The sequence below is a fragment of the Salmo salar genome, chromosome ssa09 (genome assembly GCF_905237065.1).
Source record: "Salmo salar chromosome ssa09, Ssal_v3.1, whole genome shotgun sequence".
Lineage (NCBI taxonomy): Eukaryota > Metazoa > Chordata > Actinopteri > Salmoniformes > Salmonidae > Salmo > Salmo salar.
In genome coordinates, this window is record NC_059450.1 from 104,525,493 (window position 1) to 104,549,950 (window position 24,458).

Sequence of the window (24,458 nt, forward strand, 5' to 3'; positions counted from 1 at the left end):
ACATGACTACCACTCAACCACTGAATACCACTCACTACCGCACTACCATACTACCACTCACTACCATACTCCCACTCACGACCATATTCCCTACGACCATACTCCCACTCACGACCATACTACCACTCCACTACCTCACTACCACTCACTACCTCACTACCACTCACTACCATACTACCTGACTACCTGACTACCACTCAACCACTGACTACCACCACTACCACTCACTACCTCACTACCATACTACCACTCACTACCATAAAACCACTCACTACCATACTTCCACTAACGACCACTCACTACCATACTACCACTATCAGTACCACACCACCACTCACTACAACTCACTACCATACTACCACTCGCTACCATACTACAACTCACTACCACTCACTACCATACTACCACTATGCTACCACACCACCACTCACTACAACTCACTACCATACTACCACTCACTACCACTCACTACCATATTACCACCACTAACACTCACTAACACCACTACCATACTACCACTGACTACCATACCCTACCATTCTACCACTCACTACCACCCACAACCATACTACCATTCACTACCATTCACTACCATACTACAACTCACTACCACTCACTACCATACTACCATACTACCATTGACTACCATACACTACCATACTACCATTCACTACCACTCACAACCATACTACCACTCACGACCATACTACCACTCACGCACAATTCTACCACTCACTACCATACTACCACTCACTACCATACTACCTGACTACCACTCAACCACTGACTACCACTCCTACCTCACTACCACTCACTATCATCAAACCACTCACTACCACTCACTACCATACTACCACTCCTACCTGACTACCACTGAACCACTCACTACATCACTACCATACTACCACTCACTACCACTCACTACCATATTACCACTCACTACCATACTACCATACAACCACTGACTACCATACACTACCATTCTACCACTCACTACCATACTACCACCATACTACCACACCACCACTCACTACCATACTACCACTCACTAACACTCACTACCACTACCTGACTACCACTCAACCACTGACTACCACTCACTACCACACCACCACTCACTACCATACTACAACTCACTACCATACAACCACTCACTACCACTCACTACCATACAACCACTCACTACCACTCACTACCATACTACCACTCACTACCACTCACTACCATACTACTACTCACTACCATACAACCACCGACTACCATACTACCACTCACTACCATACTACCACTCACTACCTGACTACAACTCAACCACTGAATACCACTCACTACCACTCCCTACCTCATAAAACCACTCACTACCACTCACTGCCATACTACCACTCACTACCACTCACTACCATACACAACTCACTACCATTCACTACCATACTACCACTCACTACCATACTACCACTCACTACCATACTACCTGACTACCATACTACCTGACTACCACTCAACAACTGACTACCAATCAACAACTGACTACCACTCACTACCACTCCCTACCTCACTACCATACAACCACTCACTACCATACAACCACTCACTACCACTCACTACCATACAACCACTCACTACCACACATCCACTCACTACCAAACTACCACTCACTACCATACTACCACTCACCACCATTCACTACCACTCACTATCATACCACCATACTACCACTCACTACCACACCACCACTCACTACCACACTACCATACTACCACTCACTACCATACTACCACCACTCACTACCACACTACCACTCACTACCACACTACCATACTACAACTCACTACCATACTACAACTCACTACCACTCACTACCATACTACAACTCACTACCACTCACTGCCATACTACCACTAACTACCACCATACTACCACACCACCACTCACTACAACTCACTACCATACTACCACTCACTACCATACTACTACTCACTACCACTCACTACCATACTACCACTATGCTACCACACCACCACAACTCACTACCATACTACCACTCACTACCATATTACCACTCACTAACACTCACTAACACTCACTACCATACTACCACTGACTACCATACCCTACCATACTACCACTCACTACCACCCACAACCATACTACCATTCACTACCATACTACCATTCACTACCATACTACAACTCACTACCACACTACCACTCACTACCATACTACCTGACTACCACTCAACCACTGACTACCACTCCCTTCCTCACTACCATACTACAACTCACTACCACTCACTACCATACTACCATTCACTACCATACTACCACTCACTACCATTCACTACCATACTAACACTCACTACCATTCATTACCATACTACCACTCAACCACTGACTACCATACTACCACTCACTACCTGACTACCATACTACCACTCACTACCTGTCTACAACTCAACCACTGAATACCACTCACTACCTCACTACCATACTACCACACACTACCATACAACCACTCACTCCCACTCCACGCACCATACTCCCACTCACGACCATATTCCCACTCACGACCATACTCCCACTCACGACCATACTACCACTCACTACCTCACTACCACTCACTACCTCACTACCACTCACTACCATACTACCTGACTACCTGACTACCACTCAACCACTGACTACCACTCACTACCACTCACTACCTCACTACCATACTACCACTCACTACCATAAAACCACTCACTACCATACTACCACTACCGACCACTCACTACCATACTACCACTATGCTACCACACCACCACTCACTACAACTCACTACCATACTACCACCACTACCATACTACAACTCACTACCACTCACTACCATACTACCACTATGCTACCACACCACCACTCACTACAACTCACTACCATACTACCACTCACTACCACTCACTACCATATTACCACTCACTAACACTCACTAACACTCACTACCATACTACCACTGACTACCATACCCTACCATTCTACCACTCACTACCACCCACAACCATACTACCATTCACTACCATTCACTACCATACTACAACTCACTACCACTCACTACCATACTACCATACTACCATTGACTACCATACACTACCATACTACCATTCACTACCACTCACAACCATACTACCACTCACGACCATACTACCACTCACGACAATTCTACCACTCACTACCATACTACCACTCACTACCATACTACCTGACTACCACTCAACCACTGACTACCACTCCCTACCTCACTACCACTCACTATCATAAACCACTCACTACCACTCACTACCACTCACTACCATACTACCACTATGCTACCACACCACCACAACTCACTACCATACTACCACTCACTACCATATTACCACTCACTAACACTCACTAACACTCACTACCATACTACCACTGACTCACCATACCCTACCATACTACCACTCACTACCACCCACAACCATACTACCATTCACTACCATACTACCATTCACTACCATACTACAACTCACTACCACACTACCACTCACTACCATACTACCTGACTACCACTCAACCACTGACTACCACTCCTTCCTCACTACCATACTACAACTCACTACCACTCACTACCATACTACCATTCACTACCATACTACCACTCACTACCATTCACTACCATACTAACACTCACTACCATTCACTCACCATACTACCACTCAACCACTGACTACCATACTACCACTCACTACCTGACTACCATACTACCACTCACTACCTGTCTACAACTCAACCACTGAATACCACTCACTACCATCACTACCATACTACCACACACTACCATACAACCACTCACTCCCACTCACGCACCATACTCCCACTCACGACCATATTCCCACTCACGACCATACTCCCACTCACGACCATACTACCACTCACTACCTCACTACCACTCACTACCTCACTACCACTCACTACCATACTACCTGACTACCTGACTACCACTCAACCACTGACTACCACTCACTACCACTCACTATCTCACTACCATACTACCACTCACTACCATAAAACCACTCACTACCATACTACCACTAACGACCACTCACTACCATACTACCACTATGCTACCACACCACCACTCACTACAACTCACTACCATACTACCACTCACTACCATACTACAACTCACTACCACTCACTACCATACTACCACTATGCTACCACACCACCACTCACTACAACTCACTACCATACTACCACTCACTACCACTCACTACCATATTACCACTCACTAACACTCACTAACACTCACTACCATACTACCACTGACTACCATACCCTACCATTCTACCACTCACTACCACCCACAACCATACTACCATTCACTACCATTCACTACCATACTACAACTCACTACCACTCACTACCATACTACCATACTACCATTGACTACCATACACTACCATACTACCATTCACTACCACTCACAACCATACTACCACTCACGACCATACTACCACTCACGACAATTCTACCACTCACTACCATACTACCACTCACTACCATACTACCTGACTACCACTCAACCACTGACTACCACTCCCTACCTCACTACCACTCACTATCATAAAACCACTCACTACCACTCACTACCACTCACTACCATACTACCACTCCCTACCTGACTACCACTGAACCACTCACTACATCACTACCATACTACCACTCACTACCACTCACTACCATATTACCACTCACTACCATACTACCATACAACCACTGACTACCATACACTACCATTCTACCACTCACTACCATACTACCACTCACTACCATACTACCACTCACTACCATACTACCACTCACTACCTGTCTACAACTCAACCACTGAATACCACTGTCGTGTCTTTGGGTTACCATTAAACGGAAGATATGTTTATCAATTAGCTCCCTGTAATTATTATCACGCGATTAAACGTGTTAATCGTTTAATTGTAATTAACTAGGAGATCGGGGCACCAAGGAGAATATTCAGATTACAAAGCTATAATTTTCCTAATATAACTTTCCTGTACTATAATATTATATTCTATTATAGTATAGGTCGATTATCTTCTAGTTTAAATGGTGTATTTACCTCTAGTCCAGTCTCATTCCTAAACGTCGTAAATTGTTGTATCTGCACAAACCCAGTCTTTACTAAAATCATCCATACATCAATTGTCTTAAAATCATTTCTTTACTACCCTAAGTAATTAACAGAAAAACATACAAACAGTAATTATCGTCACAAAGGATTGGTATCGGAATGTGCCCTACTGGCTAAACAGGCAGGTCGGCCTGTTGAACAATGGATCATAAAAGGTCGGCTGAGAAGTTACACAGGGTTCATTAATATTAACAATTGACAATTGAAGGCTCACTCATTCGGGAACAATTGCAATCAATATATATTTACGCTCAGTGTGTCGTTCTGATTCTTGTTGGAGAGTAGTTCTGTTGGGGAGTTTTGTCCGCTGTCTCTCTCTCTCTCTCTCTCTCGGTTAGAATGGATCTTTCAGAGCAACATTCATTAATGTCGTCATAGAATGGTTGTTTCGTCGGTCTTCGCGTTCAATGATATAATTTACTTAGCTGCAGACAAATAATTAATATCAAAGACTTGTTCTTATTCTGTCAGTATCGATAGTCTAAAAGTTAACCACGTGGTATGGTTCACTTTCAGTAGAGGAATTGGAAGGTAAAACCTATTAGCCAACGGAGTGTAGGCCTGGTCTGAAGAAATGTAAATCCGGGGTGTTTTATAGTGCCCATAGAACAGCTTGTCAAATGACGCCTGGTCCTGTATGGGTCCCTGGGGGCGTGCCTATGACTGAGTTAGATTTGGTTACAGAAATACAATTCTATCACATTACATCAGTACATAGCATCTCAATGTCTTACAAAAGCTTTATCCTTATTAACCTGTTGGGTCTAGGGGGCAGCATTTGCACGTCTGGATAAAAAAAATGTACCCGATTTAATCTGGTTACTAATCCTACCCAGTAACTAGAATATGCATATACTTATTATATATGGATAGAAAACACTCTAAAGTTTCCAAAACTGTTTGAATGGTGTCTGTGAGTATAACAGAACTCATTTGGCAGGCAAAACCCTGAGACATTTTCTGACAGGAAGTGGATACCTGATGTGTTGTATTGACTTTAAACCTATCCCATTGAAAAACACAGGGGTTTAGGAATATTTTGGCACTTCCTATTGCTTCCACTAGATGTCACCAGCCTTTACAAAGTGTTTTGAGTCTTCTGGAGGGAGATCTGACCGAACAAGAGCCATGGAACGATGATGTCCCATTAGACACCTGGCGCGCTAGTTCATGTTGGGTACCCTCGTTCCAATACTTTATAAAAGAGTATGCATTCGTCCACCTTGAATATTATTCATGTTCTGGTTAAAAAGGCCCTAATGATTTATGCTATACAACGTTTGACATGTTTGAACGAACGGAAATATATTTTTTCCCCTCGTTCATGACGAGAAGTCCGGCTGGCTTACATCATGTGCTAACGAGACGGAGATTTTTGGACATAAATGATGAGCTTTTTTGAACAAAACTACATTCGTTATGGACCTGTGATACCTGGAAGTGACATCTGATGAAGAGAATCAAAGGTAATGGATTATTTACATAGTATTTTCGATTTTAGATCTCCCCAACATGACGTCTAGTCTGTATCGCAACGCGTATTTTCTGGGCGCAGTGCTCAGATTATTGCAAAGTGTGATTTCCCAGTAAGGTTATTTTTAAATCTGGCAAGTTGATTGCGTTCAAGAGATGTAAATCTATAATTCTTTAAATGACAATATAATATTTTACCAATGTTTTCTAATTTTAATTATTTAATTTGTTACGCTGACTTGACTGCCGGTTATTGGAGGGAAACGATTTCCTCAACATCAATGCCATAGTAAAACGCTGTTTTTGGATATAAATATGAACTTGATAGAACTAAAAATGCATGCATTGTCTAACATAATGTCCTAGGAGTGTCATCTGATGGAGATTGTAAAAGGTTAGTGCATCATTTTAGCTGGTTTTATGGTTTTGGTGACCCTGTCTTTGACTTGACAAAACATTACACACAACTCTTGTAAATGTACTGTCCTAACATACTCTAAATTTATGCTTTCGCCGAAAAACCTTTTTGAAATCGTAAAACGTGGTTAGATTAAGGAGATGTTTATCTTTCAAATGGTGTAACATAGTTGTATTTTTGAAAAATTTGAATTTTGACATTTATTTGGATTCAAATTTGCCGCTCTTGAAATGCACCTGCTGTTGATGGAGTGCACCACGGGTGGCACGCTAGCGTCCCACCTAGCCCCAAGAGGTTAATACATTCCATACACCCATATGATGCAGTCTTAAACTGAGTCTATTATATAAACAGTTTTATGGTAATATGGCTATATTGTCTCTTCTGAGTATGACAAAATGGTACCAAGCGGATCAGTTCGTAGCTGGATTCTTCACCAATCTTCCATACCTTCTCCAGAACACAAAATGTCGCTTGGCTCTCCAATTCTATGAGTTGGAAGAATTTCCTGTGTCTCTCTATGAGCCATGTGGCCAGAGACTCTCCTGGAATTTTAAAGTTTTTACGACCCTTTACACACAGGGTGGATTGTGTGCAAAAGGGAGGGGTCAACTGTCCTCCCTGTACCAAAAGAGGCCAACGTCATGACACCACTCACTACCACTCCCTACCTCACTACCATACTACCACTCACTATCATAAAACCACTCACTACCACTCACTACCACTCACTACCACTCACTACCATACTACCTGACTACCACTCAACCACTCACTACCTCACTACCATACTACCACTCACTACCATACTACCACTCACTACCATACTACCACTCACTGCCACACTACCACTCACTGCCACACTACCACTCACTGCCACACTACCATACTACACTACCATACTACCATACTACACTACCATACTACCACTCACTGCCACTCACTGCCATGCTACCACTCACTGCCATGCTACCACTCACTGCCATACTACCACTCACTGCCATACTACCACTCACTGCCATACTACCACTCACTGCCATACTACCACTCACTGCCATACTACCACTCACTGCCATACTACCACTCACTACCATACTACCACTCACTACCATACTACCATTCACTACTAGGGTATGGAGAATACCATGAGTACATGTATCCATGTACTCACTACCACTCACTACCATACTACCACTCACTACCATACTACCACTCACTGCCATACTACCATAATACCACTCACTACCACTCACTACCACACTACCACCTCTCACTGCCATACTGCCACTCACTGCCATACTGCCACTCACTACCATACTGCCACTCACTGCCATACTACCACTCACTACCATTCACTGCCATACTACCACTCACTGCCATACTACCACTCACTGCCATACTACCACTCACTGCCATACTACCACTCACTGCCATACTACCACTCACTGCCATACTACCACTCACTACCACTCACTGCCACACTACCACTCACTACCACTCACTGCCATACTACCACTCACTACCACTCACTACCACTCAACTATACTACCACTCACTGCCATATTCCACTCACTACGACTCACTACCATACTACCACTCACTACCACTCACTGCCATACTACCACTCACTGCCGTACTACCACTCACTGCCGTACTACCACTCACTGCCGTACTACCACTCACTGCCGTACTACCACTCACTGCCATACTACCACTCACTGCCATACTACCACTCACTGCCATACTACCACTCACTGCCATACTACCACTCACTGCCATACTACCACTCACTACCATACTACCACTCACTACCATACTCCCACTCACTACCATACTCCCACTCACTACCATACTACAGGACTGGTTCTCATCATCGGAGCCAGAGTGGAGGACAACTAACTCACCATCTGATCAGGGAGTGTGTGTGTGTGTGTGTGTGTGTGTGTGTGTGTGTGTGTGTGTGTGTGTGTGTGTGTGTGTGTGTGTGTGTGTGTGTGTGTGTGTGTGTGTGTGTCTCACCATCTGAGCCATCAGAGTGGAGGGGAACTCTGATTTCATAGCGTAGGGAAGGGCTGTCTGAGCTCTGGAACCGTACGTCGTCTGGAAACGCTTCTTCACCTCTCCCAGGAAGCTGAACGCACGCGACCGCTCAAAGTCCTAACAGACAGACAGACAGCACACACTGCAGTCCCAACAGACAGACAGACTGACAGACAGCACACACTGCAGTCCCAACAGACAGACAGACAATACACACTGCAGTCCCAACAGACAGACAGAGAATACACAATGCAGTCCCAACAGACAGACACTGCAGTCCCAACAGACAGACACTGCAGTCCCAACAGACAGACACTGCAGTCCCAACAGACAGACACTGCAGTCCCAACAGACAGACACTGCAGTCCCGACAGACAGACAGACAGACAGACAATACACACTACAGTCCGACACTGCAGACAGACACTGCAGTCCCAACAGACAGACAGAACTTAAGGATTAAGACTCTGGGGGGGGGTTAATTTAGTACCCCTTTAGGACTCTGGGGAGGGTTAATTTAGTACCCCTTTAGGACTCTGGGGGGAGGGGGTTAATTTAGTACCCCTTTAGGACTCTGGGGGGGGTTAATTTAGTACCCCTTTAGGACTCTGGGGGGGTTAATTTAGTACCCCTTTAGGACTCTGGAGGGGGTTTAATTTAGTACCCCTTTAGGACTCTGGGGGGGTTAATTTAGTACCCCTTTAGTACTCTGGGGGGTTAATTTAGTACCCCCTTTAGGACTCTGGGGGGGTTAATTTAGTACCCCTTTAGGACTCTGGGGGGTTTAATTTAGTACCCCTTTAGGACTCTGGGGGGGTAATTTAGACCCTTCAGGACTGGGGGGGTTAATTTAGACCTTTTAGGACTCTAAGGGGGGTTCATTTAGACCTTTTAGGACTCGGGGGGGGGGGGGGGGTTACTTTAGACCCTTTAGGACGGGGGGGTAATTTAGACCCTTTCGGTATAAAACATGTTTTATGAAACATTGCATTTCCTTACTACTATTATTATACTAGGGTATGGAGAATACCATGAGTACATGTATCCATCATGTTGTTCACTCTGATGGGAGGACTTGGGTATGGAGAATACCATGAGTACATGTATCCATCATGTTGTGATGGGAGGACTAGGGTATGGAGAATACCATGAGTACATGTATCCATCATGTTGCATGTTGTTCACTCTGATGGGAGGACTAGGGTATGGAGGATACCATGAGTACATGTTTCCAGCATGCCACGTGTCAACATTGCAGGCTGGTGGTGTGTTTTCATGGCACACATTGGGCCCCTTGATAAAAGTGGAGCAATGTTTGAATGCCACAAGATATCTGAACATCAATGCCAATCAGGTGCATCCCTTCATGGCAGCAGTGTATCATCTGCAAATAGATTTTTTCAACAGGATAATGCCCCATGCCACAAGGCTAGGACTATACAGGAATGGTTCCACAAGCATGACAGTGAATTCTGCTTACAGCAGTTGCCTGCCCAGTCACCAGATCTCAATCCAATTGAGCATCTGTGGGATGAGATGGAACAAGCTATTTGGAGTAGAGATCCACTACCAGCCAACTTGACACAAGTGGGAAGCATTGGAGTCAAAATAGGCCAGCATCCCTGTGGAACACTTACGACACCTTGTAGAGTCCATGCCCTCGACAAATTGAGGCTGTTCTGAGGGCACAAGGGGGTGCAACTCAATATTAGGAAGGTTTTCCTCATGTTTTGTACACTCAGTTTATACTTCCATTCCGAGCTACCTTCAGACGAGGATTGTGGGTGTCCTAGATCAAACCAACCAACGGGTTCGTTAGAGTATCAACTTTCCATAGTGGGGTCATATTATTGTGTAGTGCACACTGTTCTGACGCTACAGATTGAAGTTGGCAGATCGGCGGTACCGACTTCAGACATGGGGTCGTAGAGCAAAACGGAGAACACCATCGTGTTCGTAAGAGTCTCATCTTTCCATATTGTGGTCATTTTTGTAGGCCAAACCGTTTGGATGATACAGACGTTTTTGTGAGAAGTCTCATGCACTGACAAACACCGCTGTGGCTTGGCCACCCTTCACCACAGATGCGTAAGGCCGCAGCTTAAATTGCCCGATGTTGATGTGATTTATTTATTATGCTAATTCGATTTCAGTGTGTGAGCGGACATCAACTCTAGGGGGTTAACAGTTGACAAAAAAATAAATATTGCAGCACATCCATACAGAATTGCAAATTACTCAGATACAACAAAGCACACTACATACTCACACATGAAAACGAAATTGTGTATACTCACGTCATCAGTGATACATAGGTATATGATTCTGTCATGGCAGATGTAGTGGAAGAGATAGCTGAAGGACAAGACAAGATACTCAGTCAGATACTCAGTTTGAATTGATCTTCACGGTCACACTAACATAGTTACACTACAAGTAGAACAGGACTATCCAACTCCAGGCAGATATGTGTGTGGCTGTCTGAGTGTTAACCCTACCTGCCATGGCTGTAGGTGAGCTTGTTGTTCTCGGATGGTATCTTAGCTAGGATCTGTTCTGTCACCTCCAGGAAATTACCGCCACACCACTCACGACCATACTACCACGCAAGACCATACTACCCCTCACTACCATACTACCACTCACTACCATACTACCACTCACTACCATACTACAACCGACTACCATACTACAACTGACTACCATACTACCTGACTACCATACAACCTGACTACCACTCAACCACTGACTACCACTCAACCACTGACTACCACTCAACCACTGACTACCAGTCACTAGCACTCCCTACCACACTACCATACTACCACTCACTACCATAAAACCACTCACTACCATACTACCACTCACTACCATAGTACCTGACTACCAGACTACCTGACTACCACTCAATCACAGACTACCACTCACTACCACTCCCTACCTCACTACCATACTACCACTCACTACCACACTACCACTCACTACCTCACTACCACTCACTACCTGACTACCACTCAACCAATGACTACCACTGACTACCACTCCCTACCTCTCTACCATAAAACCACTCACTACCATACTACCACTCACTACCATACTACCACTAACTACCTGACTACCATACTACCACTCACTACCTGACTACCACTCAATACCTGACTACCACTCAATACCTGACTACCACTCAATACCTGACTACCACTCACTACCTCACTACCACTCACTACCTCACTACCACTCACTACCATACTACCTGACTACCATACTACCTTTCTACCACTCAGCACTGACTACCTCTCACTACCACTCCCTACCTCACTACCATACTACCACTCACTACCATAAAACCACTGACTACCACTCACTACCATACTACCACTCACTACCATACTACGACTAACTACCTGACTACCATACTACCACTCACTACCTGACTACCACTCACTACCTCACTACCACTCACTACCTCACTACCACTCACTACCTCACTACCACTCACTACCTCACTACCACTCACAACCTCACTACCACTCACAACCTCACTACCACTCACAACCTCACTACCACTCACTACCATACTACCCGACTACCACTCAACCACTGACTACCAATCCCTATCTCACTACCATACTACCACTCACTACCATAAAACCACTCACTACCACTCACTACCATACTACCACTCACTACCATACTACCACTCACTACCATACTACCATACTACCATACGACCACTGACTACCATACACTACCATACTACCACTCACTACCATACTACCACTCACTACCATACTACCACTCAATACCTGACTACCATACTACAACTCACTACCTGACTACCACTCCCTACCTCACTACCATACTACCACTCACTACCATAGTACCACTCACTACCATAGTACCACTCACTACCATAGTACCACTCACTACCATAGTACCACTCACTACCTGACTACCATACTACCACTCACTACCATACTACAACTCAACCACTGAATACCACTCACTACCACTCCCTACCTCATAAAACCACTCACTACCACTCACTACCATACTACCACTCACTACCATACTACCACTCACTACCACACTACCACTCACTACCACTCACTACCACTCACTACCACTCACTACCACTCACTACCTGACTACCACTCACTACCTGACTACCACTCAACCAATGACTACCACTGACTACCACTCCCTACCTCTCTACCATAAAACCACTCACTACCACTCACTACCATACTACCTGACTACCATACTACCTGACTACCACTCAGCACTGACTACCACTCACTACCACTCCCTACCTCACTACCATACTACCACTCACTACCATAAAACCACTGACTACCACTCACTACCATACTACCACTCTTACCATACTACGACTAACTACCTGACTACCATACTACCACTCACTACCTGACTACCACTCACTACCTCACTACCACTCACTACCTCACTACCACTCACAACCTCACTACCACTCACTACCATACTACCCGACTACCACTCAACCACTGACTACCAATCCCTATCTCACTACCATACTACCACTCACTACCATAAAACCACTCACTACCACTCACTACCATACTACCACTCACTACCATACTACCATACTACCATACGACCACTGACTACCATACACTACCATACTACCACTCACTACCATACTACCACTCACTACCATACTACCACTCAATACCTGACTACCATACTACAACTCACTACCTGACTACCACTCCCTACCTCACTACCATACTATCACTCACTACCATACAACCACTCACTACCATATTACCACTCACTACCTGACTACTCACTCCTGACTACCACTCACTACCACTCACTACCTGACTACCACTCAACCACTGACTACCACTCAACCACTGACTACCACTCAACCACTGACTACCAGTCACTACCATTCCCTAACACACTACCATACTACCACTCACTACCATAAAACCACTCACTACCATACTACCACTCACTACCATACTACCTGACTACCACTCAATCACTGACTACCACTCACTACCACTCCCTACCTCACTACCATACTACCACTCACTACCATACAACCACTCACTACCATACAACCACTCACTACCATACAACCACTCACTGCCATACTACCACTCACTACCACTCACTACCATACTACCACTCACTACCATACTACCACTCACTACCATACTACCACTCACTACCACTCACTACCATACTACCACTAACTACCTGACTACCATACTACCACTCACTACCTGACTACCACTCACTACCTGACTACCACTCACTACCTCACTACCACTCACTACCATACTACCTGACTACCACTCAGCGCAGACTACCACTCACTACCACTCCCCACCTCACTACCATACTACCACTCACTACCATAAAACCACTGACTACCACTCACTACCATACTACCACTCACTACCATACTACGACTAACTACCTGACTACCATACTACCACTCACTACCTCACTACCACTCACTACCTCACTACCACTCACTACCTCACTACCACTCACTACCTCACTACCACTCACTACCTCACTACCACTCACTACCATACTACCCGACTACCACTCAACCACTGACTACCAATCCCTACCTCACTACCATACTACCACTCACTACCATCAAACCACTCACTACCACTCACTACCATACTACCTGACTACCATACTACCTGACTACCACTCAGCACTGACTACCACTCACTACCACTCCCTACCTCACTACCATACTACCACTCACTACCATAAAACCACTGACTACCACTCACTACCATACTACCACTCTTACCATACTACGACTAACTACCTGACTACCATACTACCACTCACTACCTGACTACCACTCACTACCTCACTACCACTCACTACCTCACTACCACTCACAACCTCACTACCACTCACTACCATACTACCCGACTACCACTCAACCACTGACTACCAATCCCTATCTCACTACCATACTACCACTCACTACCATAAAACCACTCACTACCACTCACTACCATACTACCACTCACTACCATACTACCATACTACCATACGACCACTGACTACCATACACTACCATACTACCACTCACTACCATACTACCACTCACTACCATACTACCACTCAATACCTGACTACCATACTACAACTCACTACCTGACTACCACTCCCTACCTCACTACCATACTATCACTCACTACCATACAACCACTCACTACCATATTACCACTCACTACCTGACTACTCACTCCTGACTACCACTCACTACCACTCACTACCTGACTACCACTCAACCACTGACTACCACTCAACCACTGACTACCACTCAACCACTGACTACCAGTCACTACCATTCCCTAACACACTACCATACTACCACTCACTACCATAAAACCACTCACTACCATACTACCACTCACTACCATACTACCTGACTACCACTCAATCACTGACTACCACTCACTACCACTCCCTACCTCACTACCATACTACCACTCACTACCATACAACCACTCACTACCATACAACCACTCACTACCATACAACCACTCACTGCCATACTACCACTCACTACCACTCACTACCATACTACCACTCACTACCATACTACCACTCACTACCATACTACCACTCACTACCACTCACTACCATACTACCACTAACTACCTGACTACCATACTACCACTCACTACCTGACTACCACTCACTACCTGACTACCACTCACTACCTCACTACCACTCACTACCATACTACCTGACTACCACTCAGCGCAGACTACCACTCACTACCACTCCCCACCTCACTACCATACTACCACTCACTACCATAAAACCACTGACTACCACTCACTACCATACTACCACTCACTACCATACTACGACTAACTACCTGACTACCATACTACCACTCACTACCTCACTACCACTCACTACCTCACTACCACTCACTACCTCACTACCACTCACTACCTCACTACCACTCACTACCTCACTACCACTCACTACCATACTACCCGACTACCACTCAACCACTGACTACCAATCCCTACCTCACTACCATACTACCACTCACTACCATCAAACCACTCACTACCACTCACTACCATACTAGCACTCACTACCATACTACCACTCACTATCATACTACCACTCACTACCATACTACCATACGACCACTGACTACCATACACTACCATACTACCACTCACTACCATACTACAATACTACCACTCAATACCTGACTAGCATACTACAACTCACTACCTGACTACCACTCCCTACCTCACTACCATACTACCACTCACTACCATACAACCACTCACTACCATATTACCACTCACTACCATATTACCACTCACTACCTGACTACCACTCACTACCACTCACTACCTGACTACCACTCAACCACTGAATACCACTCACTACCTCTCCCTACCTCACTACCATACTACCACTCATGACCATACTACCCCTCACTACCATACTACCCCTCACTACAATACTACCACTCACTACCATACTACCACTCACTACCATACTACCACTCACTACCATACTAACTGACTACCATACTACCTGACTACCATACTACCTGACTACCACTCAATCACTGACTACCACTCACTACCACTCCCTACCTCACTACCATACTACCACTCACTACCATACAACCACTCACTACCATACTACCACTCACTACCACTCACTACCATACTACCACTCACTGCCACACTACCACTCACTGCCACACTACCACTCACTACCTCACTACCACTCACTACCATACTACCTGACTACCATACTACCTGACTACCACTCAGCACTGACTACCACTCACTACCACTCCCTACCTCACTACCATACTACCACTCACTACCATACTACCCGACTACCACTCAACCACTGACTACCAATCCCTACCTCACTACCATACTACCACTCACTACCATAAAACCACTCACTACCACTCACTACCATACTACCACTGACTACCATTCACTACCATACTACCACTCACTACCTGACTACCACTCACTACCTGACTACCACTCACTACCTGACTACCCCTCACTACCTGACTACCCCTCACTACCTGACTACCCCTCACTACCTGACTACCACTCCCTTCCTCACTACCACTACCTTCCTCACTACCATACTACCACTCACTACCATACAACCACTCACTACCATACAACCACTCACTACCATACTACCACTCACTACCTGACTACCACTCACTACCTGACTACCACTCACTACCTGACTACCACTCACTACCTGACTACCATTCACTACCTGACTACCACTCACTACCTGACTACCACTCACTACCTGACTACCATTCACTACCATACTACCACTCACTACCATACAACCACTCACTACCTGACTACCATTCACTACCAGACTACCACTCAAGCACTGAATACAACTCCCTACCTCACTACCATACTACCATACAACCACTCACTACCACCCACTACCATACTACCACTCACTACCTGACTACCATACTCCCACTCACTACCTGACTACAACTCAACCACTGAATACCACTCACTACCACTCCCTACCTCATAAAACCACTCACTACCACTCACTACCATACTTCCACTCACTACCATACTACCACTCACTACCACACTACCATTCACTACCACTCACTACCACTCACTACCTCACTACCACTCACTACCTGACTACCATACTACCTGACTACCACTCAACCAATGACTACCACTGACTACCACTCCCTACCTCTCTACCATAAAACCACTCACTACCACTCACTACAATACTACCACTCACTACCATACTACCACTAACTACCTGACTACCATACTAACACTCACTACCTGACTACCCCTCACTACCTGACTACCCCTCACTACCTGACTACCACTCACTACCTGACTACCACTCCCTTCCTCACCACCACTCCCTTCCTCACCACCACTCACTACCTCACTACCACTCACTACCATACTACCTGACTACCATACTACCTGACTACCACTCAGCACTGACTACCACTCACTACCACTCCCTACCTCACTACCATACTACCACTCACTACCATAAAACCACTGACTACCACTCACTACCATACTCCAACTAACTACCTGACTACCATACTACCACTCACTACCTGACTACCACTCACTACCTCACTACCACTCACTACCTCACTACCACTCACTACCACTCAACCACTGACTACCAATCCCTATCTCACTACCATACTACCACTCACTACCATACTACCACTCACTACCATACTACCACTCACTACCATACTACCATACGACCACTGACTACCATACACTACCATACTACCACTCACTACCATACTACCACTCACTACCATACTACCACTCAATACCAGACTACCATACTACAACTCACTACCTGACTACCACGCCCTACCTCACTACCATACTACCACTCACTACCATACAACCACTAACTACCATATTACCACTCACTACCTGACTACTCACTACCTGACTACCACTCACTAACACTCAACCACTGAATACCACTCACTACCTCTCCCTACCTCACTACCATACTACCACTCACGACCATACTACCACGCAAGACCATACTACCACTCACGACCATACTACCACTCACTACCATACTACAACTCACTACCATACTACCACTCACTACCATACTAACTGACTACCATACTACCTGACTACCATACTACCTGACTACCATACTACCTGACTACCACTCAACCACTGACTACCAGTCACTACCACTCCCTACCACACTACCATACTACCACTCACTACCATAAAACCACTCACTACCATACTACCACTCACTACCATACTACCTGACTACCATACTACCTGACTACCACTCAACCAATGACTACCACTGACGACCATACTACCACGCAAGACCATACTACCACTCACTACCATACTACCACACCACAACTCACTACAACTCACTACCATACTACCATTGACTACCATACACTACCATACTACCACTCACTACCACCCACGACCATACTACCATTCACTACCATACTACCATTTACTACCATACTACAACTCACTATCACTCACGACCATATTACCACTCACGACCATACTACCACTCACTACCATACTACCACTCACTACCATACTACCACTCACTACCATACTACCACTCACTACCATACTACCTGACTACCATACTACCTGACTACCACTCAACCACTGACTACCATTCACTACCACTCCCTACCTCACTACCATACTACCACTCACTATCATAAAACCACTCACTACCACTCACTACCACTCACTACCATACTACCACTCACTACCATACTACCTGACTACCACTCAACCACTCACTACCTCACTACCATACTACCACTCACTACCATACTACCACTCACTACCATATTACCACTCACTACCATACTACCACTCACTGCCACTCACTGCCATGCTACCACTCACTGCCATACTACCACTCACTGCCATACTACCACTCACTGCCATACTACCACTCACTGCCATACTACCACTCACTGCCATACTACCACTCACTACCATACTACCACTCACTACCATACTACCATTCACTACTAGGGTATGGAGAATACCATGAGTACATGTATCCATGTACTCACTACCACTCACTACCATACTACCACTCACTACCATACTACCACTCACTGCCATACTACCATAATACCACTCACTACCACTCACTACCACACTACCACCTCTCACTGCCATACTGCCACTCACTGCCATACTGCCACTCACTGCCATACTGCCACTCACTGCCATACTGCCACTCACTGCCATACTACCATACTACCACTCACTACCACTCACTGCCATACTACCACTCACTGCCATACTACCACTCACTGCCATACTACCACTCACTGCCATACTACCACTCACTGCCATACTACCACTCACTGCCATACTACCACTCACTACCACTCACTGCCACACTACCACTCACTACCACTCACTGCCATACTACCACTCACTACCACTCAACTATACTACCACTCACTGCCATATTCCACTCACTACGACTCACTACCATACTACCACTCACTACCACTCACTGCCATACTACCACTCACTGCCATACTACCACTCACTGCCATACTACCACTCACTGCCATACTACCACTCACTGCCATACTACCACTCACTGCCATACTACCACTCACTGCCATACTACCACTCACTGCCATACTACCACTCACTGCCATACTACCACTCACTACCATACTACCACTCACTACCATACTACCACTCACTACCATACTCCCACTCACTACCATACTACAGGACAGGTTCTCATCATCGGAGCCAGAGTGGAGGACAACTAACTCACCATCTGATCAGGGAGTGTGCGTGTGTGTGTGTGTGTGTGTGTGTGTCTCACCATCTGAGCCATCAGAGTGGAGGGGAACTCTGATTTCATAGCGTAGGGAAGGGCTGTCTGAGCTCTGGAACCGTACGTCGTCTGGAAACGCTTCTTCACCTCTCCCAGGAAGCTGAATGCACGCGACCGCTCAAAGTCCTAACAGACAGACAGACAGCACACACTGCAGTCCCAACAGACAGACAGACAGACAGACAGACAGACAGACAGACAGCACACACTGCAGTCCCAACAGACAGACAGACAATACACACTGCAGTCCCAACAGACAGACAGAGAATACACAATGCAGTCCCAACAGACAGACACTGCAGTCCCAACAGACAGACACTGCAGTCCCAACAGACAGACACTGCAGTCCCAACAGACAGACACTGCAGTCCCAACAGACAGACACTGCAGTCCCAACAGACAGACACTGCAGTCCCAACAGACAGACACTGCAGTCCCAACAGACAGACACTGCAGTCCCAACAGACAGACAGACAGACAGACAGACAATACACACTACAGTCCCAACAGACAGACACTGCAGTCCCAACAGACAGACAGAACTTAAGGATTAAGACTCTGGGGGTTTAATTTAGACCCTTTAGGACTCTGGGGGGGGGTTAATTTAGTACCCCTTTAGGACTCTGGGGGGGGTTAATTTAGTACCCCTTTAGGACTCTGGGGGGGGTAATTTAGACCCTTCAGGACTCTGGGGGGGGGGTTAATTTAGACCTTTTAGGACTCTAGGGGGGGTTCATTTAGACCTTTTAGGACTCGGGGGGTGGGGGGGTTACTTTAGACCCTTTAGGACGGGGGGGTAATTTAGACCCTTTCGGTATAAAACATGTTTTATGAAACATTGCATTTCCTTACTACTATTATTATACTAGGGTATGGAGAATACCATGAGTACATGTATCCATCATGTTGTTCACTCTGATGGGAGGACTTGGGTATGGAGAATACCATGAGTACATGTATCCATCATGTTGTGATGGGAGGACTAGGGTATGGAGAATACCATGAGTACATGTATCCATCATGTTGCATGTTGTTCACTCTGATGGGAGGACTAGGGTATGGAGGATACCATGAGTACATGTTTCCAGCATGCCACGTGTCAACATTGCAGGCTGGTGGTGTGTTTTCATGGCACACATTGGGCCCCTTGATAAAAGTGGAGTAATGTTTGAATGCCACAAGATATCTGAACATCAATGCCAATCAGGTGCATCCCTTCATGGCAGCAGTGTATCATCTGCAAATAGATTTTTTCAACAGGATAATGCCCCATGCCACAAGGCTAGGACTATACAGGAATGGTTCCACAAGCATGACAGTGAATTCTGCTTACAGCAGTTGCCTTCCCAGTCACCAGATCTCAATCCAATTGAGCATCTGTGGGATGAGATGGAACAAGCTATTTGGAGTAGAGATCCACTACCAGCCAACTTGACACAAGTGGGAAGCATTGGAGTCAAAATAGGCCAGCATCCCTGTGGAACACTTACGACACCTTGTAGAGTCCATGCCCTCGACAAATTGAGGCTGTTCTGAGGGCACAAGGGGGTGCAACTCAATATTAGGAAGGTTTTCCTCATGTTTTGTACACTCAGTTTATACTTCCATTCCGAGCTACCTTCAGACGAGGATTGTGGGTGTCCTAGATCAAACCAACCAACGGGTTCGTTAGAGTATCAACTTTCCATAGTGGGGTCATATTATTGTGTAGTGCACACTGTTCTGACGCTACAGATTGAAGTTGGCAGATCGGCGGTACCGACTTCAGACATGGGGGTCGTAGAGCAAAACGGAGAACACCATCGTGTTCGTAAGAGTCTCATCTTTCCATATTGTGGTCATTTTTGTAGGCCAAACCGTTTGGATGATACAGACGTTTTTGTGAGAAGTCTCATGCACTGACAAACACCGCTGTGGCTTGGCCACCCTTCACCACAGATGCGGAAGGCCGCAGCTTAAATTGCCCGATGTTGATGTGATTTATTTATTATGCTAATTCGATTTCAGTGTGTGAGCGGACATCAACTCTAGGGGGTTAACAGTTGACAAAAAAATAAATATTGCAGCACATCCATACAGAATTGCAAATTACTCAGATACAGAGATACACCAAAGCACACTACATACTCACACATGAAAACGAAATTGTGTATACTCACGTCATCAGTGATACATAGGTATATGATTCTGTCATGGCAGATGTAGTGGAAGAGATAGCTGAAGGACAAGACAAGATACTCAGTCAGATACTCAGTTTGAATTGATCTTCACGGTCACACTAACATAGTTACACTACAAGTAGAACAGGACTATCCAACTCCAGGCAGATATGTGTGTGGCTGTCTGAGTGTTAACCCTACCTGCCATGGCTGTAGGTGAGCTTGTTGTTCTCGGATGGTATCTTAGCTAGGATCTGTTCTGTCACCTCCAGGAAATTACCGCCACACCACGCATGCTTCGCCAGGATGGTGCAGCTACGGGCAACCACTGCAAACAGGATTGCCATGGTTATGGACAGGGTCAGGGAGGTCAGCTGGTCAGGGATTCACTGAGAGGGAAGGAAAAAAAATTTAGGGATAGAGTGAAATGGTGGGTTAAGATATTTTCACCACTAAGCTAGTGGCAAGGTAGGCAATTAATAGTAGCCAAGTCAACAACAACATTGTTAAGATCAACAACACTGACATGTAGCTAACTAGGTTAGCTAACTAACTAACCAACCAAATCCAGTGCACTAGCTAGCCGTTTGCCTGCAAGGTGAACATCTGGTGACATCGGCAAAAGATTCACCACTGTGGCTAACTTTACATTACCGTTTTTGTTTTGAATAAAAGTACTGTAGGTAAGTAACGTTATGTTGATGGCTGGTCAGTATAACTTACAAAAATAACGTTAACAAAAACTGTGCTAAACTTACAGCATCCTGGGTACCTAAGACTACGATCATCATGGTACCTCATCGTTAGCGATAATACGACCATATAAAATGTTTTGTTAGCAGTAATAAACAATAAAACATCAATATACACACCTGCGAGGCTCTGCAGTCTTCAAAACGATGTGTTTTCAACATTTATTAAACAACGGTTTCGATAATCCTATCGAATGACTTCAGCTTTCCGGATCCTCATTAAAAGCTTTCGCCGGTTCAATCAAGGGAAATGTGGTTATTTATGACTAGGAACTACTGCTTACAATGAATATGCGTGAGAAATATTTGAATTACACTTCTTTGTGTACAACTACTTTCTGGTTGTGTCTCTAACTAACGTCACGTATTTTTCCAGAAATGTCACATTTACGCGACGAAACAGGAAGCATTGTAGTTCAGCGATGTTACCAAAGATTTATATCTAAACCAAGATAGACCACTGCCTGTCGTTTCCAATAAGAAAACAGTCATAGTGGGCAGAAGCAAGGAGATGGGCAGAGCCAAGCATGCAAGCGAGATCCTAATAGCCTACGGCATGCCAAACGAATCAAATCGTCTTACCCGGAACATGTTTTAACACTTAATGATTTTTTTATGTTTTATTTCACCTTAATTTAACCAGGTAGGCTAGTTGAAAACAAGTTCTCATGTGGAACTTCGACCTGGCCAAGATAAAGCATAGCAGTTCGACACATACAACAACACAGAGTTACACATGGATAAACAAACATACAGTCAATAATACAGTAGAAAAAAATAAATCTATATACAGTGAGTGCAAATGAGGTAAGATAAGGGAGGTAAGGAAATAAATAGGCCATGGTGGCGAAGTAATTACAATATAGCAATTAAACACTGGAATGGTAGATGTGCAGAAGATGAATGTGCAAGTAAAGATACTGGGGTGCAAAGGAGCAA

At 45.2% G+C, this 24,458-nt stretch overlaps 1 protein-coding gene across 1 annotated transcript in view; it reads right to left on the reverse strand.

The window, feature by feature from the left end:
* LOC106586861 (vesicle-associated membrane protein 7-like) overlaps positions 1-23,114 on the reverse strand; it is an 83,549-nt gene extending 60,435 nt beyond the window's left edge. Inside the window, exons 1-6 of the mRNA XM_045686990.1 lie at positions 22,969-23,114; positions 22,768-22,825; positions 20,597-20,734; positions 11,638-11,738; positions 11,437-11,494; positions 9,119-9,256 (exon numbers count right to left, since the gene is read on the reverse strand). Of these exons, the coding sequence (XP_045542946.1) occupies positions 9,119-9,256; positions 11,437-11,494; positions 11,638-11,738; positions 20,597-20,734; positions 22,768-22,825; positions 22,969-23,114 (639 nt within the window). The remainder of the gene's footprint in view (positions 1-9,118; positions 9,257-11,436; positions 11,495-11,637; positions 11,739-20,596; positions 20,735-22,767; positions 22,826-22,968) is intronic.
* Positions 23,115-24,458: the final 1,344 nt, after the last annotated feature.